At 38.0% G+C, this 13,146-nt stretch overlaps 1 protein-coding gene across 4 annotated transcripts in view; it reads right to left on the reverse strand.

Annotated features, from left to right (window-relative positions):
- CTNNA3 (catenin alpha 3) overlaps positions 1 to 13,146 on the reverse strand; it is a 1,027,502-nt gene that overhangs the window by 243,719 nt on the left and 770,637 nt on the right. For all 4 annotated transcript variants that reach the window (XM_042459353.1, XM_042459352.1, XM_042459355.1 and 1 more), the window contains one exon: positions 259 to 459. In XM_042459353.1, coding sequence (XP_042315287.1) covers positions 259 to 459 — 201 coding nt within the window. The remainder of the gene's footprint in view (positions 1 to 258; positions 460 to 13,146) is intronic.

Here is a 13,146-nt window from a genome sequence, read left to right on the forward strand (position 1 = left end):
AAGAAAGGTTGGCTTTGGCAAAAGTTCAAGGAAACATTGGCTGCCTTTATTTTAGAATAATGGAATCACCCTGTTGGAAGACATCCCAAAGGCCATCCAGTCCAACCCCTGTAGTGCAAGAATACACAATCATTAAACCTTAAATATACAACCTTAAAATCCATAACACCTGTAATTTTAAATATAGATGTCTGGGAGCTTTTTCTCTTCAAAAAAAAAGTTATGCATACTTACATTCAGAAAAGAATGCACACTTACCGGCATTTGTAAGATACTGGACATTTCTCATCACTCCTTCAGTGTAAGCCCCAGCCTCATAATTGTCCATCTCACCAGAAACAATGTGAGCCACTCTTGCTGCACGCCCTCGGATGGCACCAGCCGCACGATCTAAATTGTCACCATCTTGTTCTCTTAGTGCAATGATGCACTTGTTGACATCCTCAAGGATGTGACTCTCTATTGCAAAAACAACAAGAACAACAGCAAAACAAGTTTACATAGACCAAGAGACTTGCTTAAAGTATGGCTACACTGGCTGGGAAATTCCAGAAGTAGATAAGTATGATTTTCCAGTTTGCGCATGGAGGAAATATACAATCCTCTAACATGCTGCCTTAGCATGATCTGTAATTTCCCCAAGTTTTGATTAGAGGTAACATAAATCCTTGTGAGCTGTTGTGTAAAATTATCAAACCAATTTATTTACAGTCAACCAACCTAACACTTCACAGATAAGTGCAGGCTGGTCCATCCAGACACACAAAGAAATGTACTGTCGGAACTATGCACTTGAACACTCATGGATTTCCTTTCATTTCCTATTTCTCCCCCTCTTTCTTTGGTATGTCTTTTGAAGTTCAGCTCACAAGCTGCATGAATTTTTATGCCCCCTCCCCACACGTTATCATCACAGGAACTCTATAAGGTGGATTAGACCAAAAGAAAGTGACTGGCCTAAGGTGTCTCTGCAAGTGTGATAGTGTGAAGGCTTGAATCTCAGAATACAATGCTCTGGATCAGCTTCACCCGCTTCTTGTCTTTTTTGTTCACTCACTCAAGACATGAAAGAGCCTGAAGGAAAAGAAACCCTTTATACCCTGCCCCTACTGCCTTAGTTATTTTTTTAAAAGAATAATACAGTACTAAGTAGTTGACAACATTTTATTTACTCATCTCTCATAATTTTATTCAGTAATCTCTATTTAACAGTCTCTTATTCAAAATTTCATATATCACCCAACAATCTCCAACATTTGGTGATAATGGGTAACTTTTCCTGTCTCCCTGTGTTTATTTTGTACCTTCAAGTCATTTGTGATTTATGATGACCCTGAGGCAAATTTACCATGGGGTTTTTTCTTGGCACGATTTGTTCAGAGGAAGTTTGCCATCGACTTTCCCTGAGGCTGAGAACATGTGAGTTGCCCAAGGTCGCCCAGTGGGTAGTCATATTCAAGTATTAAATGTTAATGCTCAGAACAATGAGATGGGCAAAAGCATGCTAATTCTTATGCATTGGTTAAACCAGATATCATATCTGGCAAGCAGGGGAGCAAGCAACTACAACTATCCCATGTCAGAGTAGCTAGTGGCAGGAGCTGGGACCAAACCACTTAGTAGAATGGAACACGAACTCAGGATTTTGGGGGCATATTGCTCTCCAAGTCTATTATCTTTAATATCCTTCCTTATTTTTTCATCAAAGGAACTGAGATTGGTTTACACAATATTCTTTCTCCTCTTCATTTTAGCCTCAGAATGAGAGTCAGTGACGGTCCCAAAGTCACCTATTGACTTCCATAGCTTCCTATAGTCACAGGTTTTTTTGGGGGGGGATGGGGTAATACAAGGCAATATTATGGCTGAGCAGTAGACAGGGACCATATTTATCAGGTCTAAGTCCCACACTCTGACCGCTACATCACACTGACCTCAAGGATAATTTGTGATGGAGCCCGCTCTGGAAGTGTGATGTAAATTTCTCTAGCAAGGAATAGGTTTTGATTTGGCCAAAAACTAGTGCAGTAACTAAGATTGATAGCTGTTGCTGAACTGGAGCTCAGAGCAGCCTTGTAGAATATCAGTGTGAAGGCAACCATTGTGTTACTCCCTTTGGGGAGATTTTATAGGAAACCGTTTCTTGTTTCTGAGGCTGGTAGTACAACAGCTAAAAATAGAGGAGGAAGAAAGAGTTTTCTAAAATTAGGACTTATTATTAAGGAAATTGTCACAACCAAGGGAGATGTTTGGCTTATTTTAGGACTGCAGATAATCACTGTTGTGGTTAGGAGATGTACATCACTACTTCCTCTGAAATTTAAAACCACCCTCCCTGAGCTGGGAAAAAGAATAAGAAAGACTGGATAAGATGATAAAACAAGATATTAAGCAAAGAAAGCATGTAATTAAAGACAAGGTAGAGCTGATGGTGATGATACTTAACACCTATATTAGAAGCTTTGAAGAGCTTCACACTTTTTTCTCACATTAATTCCCACAATAATACTAGGTCTTATTCCAGATTAGAGGGTGTTCTGGGCCCTTCTATAGGCCCTGTTAATAAGAGCTAAGAAATAGGGCTGACAGTGATGGCTCAACTACCTTTTCTTTTCTTTTCTTTTAAGATTTTGCTTGGAACTTAATTTAATATAATAATAATAATAATAATAATAATAATAATAATAATAATAATTTTAGCCCACATCTCCCTACAGACTGAGGCGGATTACAATAAAAAAGAAATAAATTACATAACACAAGATAATAATCAACACATAACTCAACAGAATAATCAAATTAAAAAATATTTAGCCTTCTTTGTTAGAGTGCTCTAGTGCCACAGCAAACTACAAATCCCAGGATTCCACAGAATAGAGCCATGGCAGTTAAAGCAGCAACAAACTACATCAATTCTGCAGTGTGGCAGCAGACCATGACATTGTTTTGGGGAAGACATGGGAACTTGAGGCAAAAGAAAAACCACTCACAAAGATTGTCTGGTCCAGTCCTTCACCACTAAGTACTACGCCCAATATTCAAATGGGAAACAAAACATTTTTGGATGTATCAGCATTCCTGCCCCAACCCTGCTTACTTCCCCCTTCTTCAAATTAAAGGTGGATTGTGAATAAGGACATTCATGGAGATGTATTGCTGAGACACATCTTCTTGGGCAATGTATCACCTCTCATCATGGAATCTTTTGCTGTGGTATTAGAAATAAAACAAAATGGCCTTATTCTCCTCTTTTCTTACTGTTTTCATTATTTACTTGTAATTTTGTTTGCTATTTTTCTTCTTAACATACTTTTAAAGTCCAGACTCTGAATTGTGTTTTAGTGTAGAAAGGTACCTTGGGGGCGTCTTTCAGGGCTGAAATTGCAGGACTGACATTTGCTTAAATCAATGAAGTTTACTGAATCAATATGTTGGAAAGAAAGAGGTTAGAAAAGAAATGATACCTTTGCATCCATTACTGACACAAGTGGGAAAACTGAAGGCTTGGAAAAGTTTTTGGACTATAGTTCCAGTGCTGGCCGGGAGATTGAACTGTTTAAAAAGAGACTTAAAACCTTTCTCTTTAACCAAGCATTCCCCCATGTAGACTGAAGTTATGTTCGATCCCCTTTTCTCCCTCTCACTTACATACACCTATGAATTGGATTTTAATTGTATATTGTAATTAATGTAATGTGGTTTTAATTTTATGTTGTTTTAATAATTTTACTATGTACACCGCTTTGATCACTGCGGAAAAGCGGTATAGAAATACATTTTATTATTTATTATTATTATTATGTGAACTATAATCAAAACCAGATGGTAATGGCAAAACTCTTCTTTTTTTAATTTTTATTTTAAAATTCTCCATAAAAAACATAGGTACTCATACATAAACAGACAGAATATACATTTAAACTTTGACATATTTGACTAAAGAAAAACCTGCTCAGACATTACACCTTACATTACAAATACTTAACAAAAATAAAAACTTCCTTTCCTTTACTGCGATCATTTTTTATCGCCAAATATACTGGCTATCTTGACCTTCAGATTTTCCCTTTTCTTTATAGATTTTTCTTTGTTTATATCTTATATACAGATATAAACCTTCTTTTATAATTCCACATTGTTCTCATACCATGATATATCTTCTGAATCCTCATTTTACCCTTTTATTTACCACCCTTTTTACTGCTTTTTATTTATCTTCTTACTGAGGTACAGATTTTATTTTTCAAATGCTATTACACCATTTACACCTTTTTCTGTTTTCAGGTAATTAATGACTGGTTGCCATTCATTTCTATATTTTTCTAAATTTTTATCTCTCAATAAACATGTCAACTTGTCTAGTTCCATAATCTCATAAATTTTCAAAAGCCATTCTTGTAATGTCAGTTCATCATTTCCTTTCCATTTTTTGGTAATTACGAATCTTGCAGCGGTCAATAAATAAAACATAATTTTCCCGTATTTCATTTCTACATCATCTTTCAACATTCCTAACAAAAATATTTTAGGATCCCTCTCAATCTTAAGATTGTAATGGCAAAACTCTTCTAAAGAAACTTAACCAAAAAAAAAAAAAACCTATGATAGGTACATCTTAGAATCGCCTTAAGCCAAAAATGACTTGGAAGTCACACAACAACAACACAACACATTTTTCAACATTCTGGGGGAATCTGTACAGCAAGCAACTCCACAATGTGCATGCTATAAATAAAGTAGCAAAATGAATAAAGCAGTACTTGTGAATGCCACACTAATGCCCAGCTAACAACTAAAGATCCATTCACACGCCCATGTATGTATCTGATCTCTCAATGCTTGATTATACAGTACTATATTTGATAATACCTGACTTCTCAATAACTGATTATACTATATTTGATGGGTCAAACTGATGCAACTGCTGAACATTGTGTTTCAGGTGATATGACTGTCTGTTGTCTGACAGTTATCCACACATGTACTCCACAGTGGCAATCAATGGTTTATATGTCCATGAGAGAGTGAACCCTATCCAGGTTTTAATCCAGGTCTAAATACAGGGAGGTCTCTGAAGTGCTGACCCCTTTTCCTAAATACATTCTGCACCTTGGAAATTCCTTTATGGCTAGCCAAAACCTGGAACAGATTCACTACCCCACTGAATGGGAGCCACCAGATGATACTGGAGTATATTGCAGGCAGGAGCCAGGTGTGAATTTCATTTCAGCCTGTATTTGATACAAATTCACCAAAATTCACAAATGTTCTCATATTCAGGATGGAAAAAATTGATACTAAAAAACTAATTATGAAACCTAACCTGCCAAATTCTTTCATCCAGGCCCAGAACTTTGAGCCCTCTTAAAAGTCTGTTTCTGGGTCCTTGTGTATTCAGTCATATTTGTGGTGCTGAATTAAGGTGCCCACTTCTTTATTTCCTCTCTGAGAAGCCACCCATCTTTAATACTTATATGGAAGCCAGGCCCAACACAATTCTTTCTGAACAGTTGTACCTGTTGAACTGAACCACTTCATGTGGCTGAAACTTTAAAAGTGGGTTGTTCACGAAGAATTTACAAGAATTCAGAATAACTTGAGGGTTTTGAAAAGTGGAAAATAAGAGAAATGAGTCAGATTTTCCTAACCCCACTGTAGGCAATGAATTCTTAATATGCCTGAGAGAACCAGTGCTGAGCATACCTCAAAAGAATTCTTGATCGTTTTAGCTTTTTCATGAATTTTAGCACATAGTTAAGACTAGCAGGTGGGCCACTGAAAGTAGGAGCGGCTAACTTTCCCCATTTCCTTGCTCTTAGCTTTTGAAACAGTCCTAACTTTATGCTGCAATTTAACAGCCTGAATAGCCGAAATCTTTATATGTTATTCATCAGATCCCCCAAAGAGGTGGTGAGGTAGTTGTACAATCAGTTTTAGCAGTGCATTGGCAAAGCATGATGGGTTCCTTTACCTTGTCAAAGCACACCGTAATCTACTATATGCACCTGGCAATCTTTTTTGAAAATCGTAAGGAAAAAGAACACAACATGGTAGCTGAACTTTCCCCCCCTCCAAGGTCACTTTAAGAACTGTCTGAAAAGTGCAAAACAAAAGTTTTGCTTGTCTCTGGTGCTGTTATTGTAACTTTTCCATCAATAGCTAGAGGGCACCAGTCAATTCAGCACCTTTTTATGATAACTAAATTCACTTTGAAACAAATAAATGAACACTTAAATTTTAGGTCTTTCCCCTTTTGCTCGATTAGCATTATATGGCTTCAGACATCTCTGCAATGTTTTCACTCCTTGTGCAATGTGAATAACAGAGTGAACATCACACCAGATTATGCATTGCTAAGTGCTATCCATTTCAGAGATGCCAATAAAATATTGTCAGAGGATAATGGCCATCTGCTGTTCTTACATAATTGCTCAGGTGAAGACACTTATTTTGTGAAAATATTCTATTGCAACTGCTTTATATCAGCTACATCAAGTCCCAACACAAATGTGATGTCTGTGTTCATGGTAGTGAAATTTGTCCTCTGTGTCTTTGTTGGATAGCAGGTAGAGACTCGCATTTAGATTTCAATTCACAAGCCACTTAAAACAGCAGGCCCACGTAATCCAAGTTTGGGGCCAAACTATGTATTAGCAGATGACCTCTTATTTTGCTTGAAAGACACCTTGGGAGGAGGGATGTGACTAGAAGCAAAGAAGCAGTAAAGGAAATCAATTCCTCCCCAAAATCTTTTTCTTCTGAAAATCTTTCACCAAGCAACTCTCTTCCCTATTCCCAATTTATCATACAATAAGGACAGCAACAGTAGGAAAGATGATAAAATGGGCCACAGGCATCCATGTTTGAATCTAGGCCTCAGGATATAGAGAAGGAGGAAGCAAGAGGCTAAAGTGCAGACATCATTGGTTTGTTGACCACTGATGGAAAACCAGACACTTTTTATTTAAATTTCAGATTACCTACCAAACACAGGGACCAATATAAAACACCTCGGTTCTTTTCTCAATCTTGAGGTGGCTTCAGGATGATGCACATGCAGTCCCCAAGACACACACCGGACTAGGTCTGTGCCTTAAACATGGCCCAAAAGTCATGACAATTAAAGAATGTAAAGACTACCTGCTGAAGAACAAGGAGTTAAAATGTTCAGTACAACAATATTTGTTATCATGACAACAGAGTAAGACATGTCTGTTGCTAAATTTTGGGGGGAAATGTGCTGGTTAAGACTGTTGTTGGTTAATATATAGCTTGAGATTCAAGATGTAAGCAAGAGATATCTTAAGGAAATACGAGACCAGCTGGCTTAACAGTCTTTTCTTCTCTTAAGTCTTCTGTCATCTAATCAAATTTGAGCAAATTCTGTATTATTGCCTGGGAGGACATTCCTTGCTTTTAATTTCCCCAAGATGAGAAGCAGATTAACATCTGTTCTGATTTTTTTGTCTTGTTTTGCTGCTTCTCTAAATTATCTTTATTAAGATTGAACATAATGATTTTGAGTTGCCATTGACAATTCTCATTTCATTGCCTCTCTTGTAGGTTATAAGTCAATTTGGCTTCTGCAACAAGGCCAGCTGAAGATGGAAAATATCTATTAGTTGATTAATCTAGAGAGAAAGAGTCAATAAAATTAAGTTGGCAGTACTCCATCCTAACCCACTATAAATCAACAGTAGTAATCATTTAAAGCAATACTTTATCTATTTCATCTATATTTTTCTTATGTTATATTTTAATAATGGTTCAGAAAGAAAGAAAGAAAGAAAGAAAGAAAAGGTTTAACATTCAGCAATGTGCCATGAATTGCTTTGATTTGTTGAATTTTTACTTTTAATTTTTAATTGTAATTTTTACTATTTTTACTTTGGTGACTACAGGTTTATGTTTTATTTGCAGAGTTTAAAATGCTCTAGATCTATTTACCACAATGGTAGTATTCAAATACCTCCTTTACATATTTACCAAATGGATCAAGATGAGAGCAGGATTGCATCTGCCAACTATGGGACAAATGGCAATGCCACCACATGGTCTACATCACAACATTATGTGAGGGACTTTGTTGTTGTTGTTGTTGTTGTGTGTTCAAGTCGTTTCTGACTTAAGGTGACTGTAAGGAAAAGCAATCACAGGGTGTTCTGGCAAGATTTCTTCAGAGGGAGTCTGCCTTTGGTTTCCTGTGATATTGAAGGAGTGTGACTTGTCCAAGGTCACCTAGTGGGTTTCCATAGCTGACTGAGAATTCAAACCCTGGTCTCCAGAGTCATAGTCCAATGCTCAAACCACTAATCTATTTCAAATGATAAACCAATTAGGACAGGGAGTTGACAGATCTGTGCATCAGACAGTACATTGGCAGAGATAGCAATAACAATAACAAGTACATTTCTATACCACTTATCAGTGCACTTAAGCACACCTTAAGCAGTTTACAATGTGTAAACTAATTGCCCCCAACAAACTGGGTACTCATTTTAGTAACCTATAGAATGATGCAAGGCTGAGTCAACCCTGCACCCCTGGCTGGTACTGAACTCATAACCTTGTGGTTTGTGAATGAATGTCTGTAGTACAGGCATTTAACCACTGTACCACCAGGGTGTAGCATGTATAAGTTTATACAGTGGATCCTTGTTATACCCGTGTATAACAAAATCCGTGTATGCTCATGTCCCATTAAATATAATGACATAGCAAAATGGTGTCCCTAATAAAAAATGGAACATCAAGGTAAATTTATACTTTTTTGGAACATTTTCAAACTGTGTATGCTTAAATTCATGTATTAAAAATCCGTGTATAAGAAGGGCCGACTGTATATACTCCCCACATTGCTGAAAGCTGTCTAGTTAGGTGATGGCAGAGGCAATATCTGAAGCAGGGACTACTGAATTCATACTTTAGTCTCTTAACCAAAATGTTACATTGGGTGACATGAACAAGATGTCACACAAGAACTGAGTGTTCTGGGTGTTTTATTCCTTCTTCTAGCTTTTTCAAGTTTTTCCTCTAAAACATAGTGTAAAATATAGTATACTATTCCAGCTGAAAACCCTACTGGACTCATCCATACTATAGGTGGAGTCTCCCAAAATCAAAATACACCAACATCCAAAATTGTCCACATGGTTGCCTGAAATAGTGGCACCTTTGCTTTCTGATGGTTCAATGTACCCAAGTTTTCTTTCATGCACAAAATTGTTTAAAATATTGTGTATAAAATGACATTCAGGCTATGTGCATAAGGCATATACAAAACATAAATGAATTTCATGTTAGACTAGGATCCCATCTCCAAGATATTTCATTATGTATATGCAAATATTCCAAAATCCAAATAAATCCAAAATACTTCTGGTCCTAAGCATTTCAGATAAGGGAGACACAACCTGTACCAACTAAATTCAGACTGACTCACATGTCTGTCATCCACACATTCATTCTTATACTGTGATTTTAATCGCACAAAAAAAGATAGAATGAGTTTGCCTGCTTTTGCATCAGCACCCAATGCAACATCACTGGGCAACATTTAAATGTTTAGACATTGCCACCTTACCCTGGAATCTGCTGGAGGCCTCATCCTCCTACGTCTGTCACCAGAAGTCTGCCACTGCAGTTTCTGCTATTGCCAAGATCCCAATTATTCTACTGGGAGATGTGATGTCTGGAGTACCTCTGTGTTTACTAGAAGAATCACATTTGCAAGAGCTTGCATCTTCCATGCCATGTTTCCTTTTAGCAGATATGCATGTAATAGTCAGCAGCAGGGCAGCATATGATGTCCAGCTCTGACCTAACCCATTTATTTAAAACTGAGTGGAAAGGATTTTCCACAGATCAGACTAACAGATATAGAACTAATGATTATACCATGTACCCCTTTCTTGTATTGATCCAATGCCTAATAATAATAATAATAAATCCCAATTCAAGTCCTTCCAGTGCATTGGTATAAATAACATGGGTTGAAGTGGGAGGGCTTTTACAGACTGGATCTTTTAGCTCAAGGCCAAACCAAGGGTCTAAAGCAGCTTTCCACATTATAGTGCTTTCCAAGTATGTGGGCCACCCTCTTCTTTTTCATTCAGCATCGATAACAGATAAATAGTAGATGAATTTGGAAGACAAAAGCATGCATTCAGGCATAGGTAGTAAAGAAAAAGAAGCAAAGTCATAAATTCCACTTAAGCCATTTATCTTGTTTATTTAGACAGTGGAAGATTGGGCTTGTTATAATTTACATACAGATTGCCTGTGCAGACTAACCCTCCTGTTCCTTTACTCTCCTTGGGGAAAGGGCATGCAGGGATATGAGCAAGCAACACTTTAAAGCATGTCAGTAAATTCCTTACCCTCTGTTCATCCCAGACTGAGACTCCAGGGTACAGTATCAAGCTCAGGAGGGAGCATGAATTTTTGGATCCATCACCATTTGTTTAGCGTATCCTAGAGAATCCTTTGCTTATCGCACAGCAATTATATGCTATCGTTTTGTTTCTATTGAGTTGTCTCAGAATAATCAGGGTAATATCATTAATGCTCTGTGCCTTTGCTATTAAGTTCATCAGTGGGGAGTTTAGAAGAAGTATCTCTTCATCAGTGATTGGCTTGTGAGTAATATATCCTTGGTTCCTTCTATTTATAGATAAACAAAATAAAATGCCTCCAGTTGCTTTATTTCACTTTTGCTTTAAAGAATTGAACTTATATTTGTTGGGGAAGGGAAGGAGAGGAGATTGTGGAAACACTTGTGGTTGAGCTCACTGTTGTTTTCAATTCAACCAGAATGAATCTGGATGTACACCTCCTAAGAAACAAAGAGGCGGTAGCAATTGTATGCAGCTGATTTTCTCAGATGGTTATTAATGTCTGTTTGCTGTCTCCCTTTTTGTAAGCATGGGTAACTTGTGGCCTTCTGAATGTTGTAAGATTGCAACTCTCATCAGCCCTAAGCAGCATAGCCCATGATTAAGGATCATGGGAGTTTCAGTCCCAACACAAACTCTCGAGAAGGACACGTTTCCCATTCCTGTTTTTATATGCAGAGGTACAAGGATTTTAACAAACGCGGTGATGAGAACTAAACCAAACTATCGATAGCCACTGAAAGTTCTAGTCAGGGGCTTTCCAGACCACCCTGAAAGGAAGGGCTGGAGGCGTCTGTTTTTACTCCGAAAGGACGCCAGAGCAGCCAAATCATGCAGCGTCCCTCTGCACCAAAAAGAACCCAGAAAAAACAGGTTCTTTTTGGCATGCGTGGATAATGTCATCAGTGTGCCATTGGCACACTGTGGCACATCAATGATGCAAGCACAGCGCCCAGACATGCGGACGCTGTACTGCGCTTGCATCATCATAGCGGCCCCTATGGATGGAAGGCCACCATGATGCTGACATCTGTATGGCTAGGGTTCCAGAGTGTGCGGTTGCTGTGTGCTCCAGAACCCTAGATTTGGCACCAGCACGCCGCTGCTCACTCATCTGTACTGGACCTAAGTAACTAAGGGCTTGTCTACACAAAAGATGTCTAACATAGTCTGAGTACACTCTCTCCAGATAACATATGGCCACATCCACAGCAAAACCATTGTTTTAAGCCATTGATCCAGTTTAAGTGAACCAATGGTTATTTAACCCATGGTTAGGAGAAGCTGCTGCCTCGCTATCCAAACAATCAACAAGGAGGGGGTAGAGCACACCCTCCATCCTTGTTGATCACATGGCAGGCTGTCCCGTTCAGTGCAGTGTTGACCTGTCTGATCCATATTGACAATGACACAGCATCACACTGGATTCGACCTGGTGCATGTTGTCACCATCATGGGTGGTCTGGACATAATGCTTCAGACTGGCCCTGGATTGAGTGGCTGGTGTAGACACACCCTAAGGCTTCTGCATTTCCTTCCTGCTCTAGCACCTGAGAGAATACAGCTTTTGGTATTCCAAGCATCACTAGGTATAGAAACATAGATCTCAAGTAAATAGCTCCTTTCCTTGATAGAAAAGGAAACTTGAGGTAGACCCTTGCATTTTCTGCTGCAGCATTCCTTGACTTAGGCAGCAGTGTGGTGTGTTGCACTTACTCCCACTGCATCATTTCAGTCCTGTCCATTTTGTAAGGAATGGAATTGTATAAGAAGTACAGCACCTCTAAACACCTTTGTGACACCCATCCCAGCCATATATGTGTCTATTCAGTTGAGTTAACTGGAATACAGGATCACTGCTGAAAAAATATAACAAAATCTAAAATTCAAAAGCAGTGATACCAGTTCCAAAGCATAAAATATATTATGCAAACTTTCAAAGCTTCACTGGCTGCTTCATTAAGCAAAGATGTTAACAATCATAGAGGAGAAAAAAATGTGATGCACATTGCAGAAATAAAGCACTTTAACTTCCATGTCTCAAAGCTATGTGATTCTGGGATTTTCAATTTGGTGGGCCACAGGAACTCTCTGGATAGGGAAGGTAAATATCTCACAAAACTATAAATCCCAGCATTCCATAGCACTGAGCCATGAAAATTAAAGTGGTGTCAAACTTTTTTTTTCTGTGTGGCCACAGCCAATATTAGAACCACAGGCCTACATTCTATCCAAGATGTTTTTAAGTTAAGATAGTATTGAGAGGTTTCAGTGCAGGCAGAGACCACTCCCTTTACTGGCCATGTGAAGACAAAGAGCAATAAAAGGCAGGTAATAAAATTTCCCATAAAGGGAGATGAAATTTTATTAGCTGTCTTATATTTTTCTTTTGACATTAACATCATCACATTTTTTTTTTCTTCTGTTGGAGAAGGCTAGTGTTGTTGAAACAGAGGAAAAGGTTGTTAAAGAAAGATGCTACCATGCCCACCTTTCCTGGTAAGTTCCATTTATTGTATAATTTTTATACTTTCTACCCAGCATGAGGACTCATCACAGAAGCTTTGGTCCCTTCGATAGGAACAAATTCAATCAATTTCATTATAGATTAAGTTGTAAACTACCTTAATGAAAAGAGGATACTTAATTATACTTATTTTTTCACTAAAGTGATTGACATAAATGTTTCTTCAGAATTGAATCATTAAGATATCAATTCATTAAATGGGCCATAGTGTTAAAGAGCCAACAG

This window comes from Sceloporus undulatus, chromosome 3 (genome assembly GCF_019175285.1).
Source record: "Sceloporus undulatus isolate JIND9_A2432 ecotype Alabama chromosome 3, SceUnd_v1.1, whole genome shotgun sequence".
Lineage (NCBI taxonomy): Eukaryota > Metazoa > Chordata > Lepidosauria > Squamata > Phrynosomatidae > Sceloporus > Sceloporus undulatus.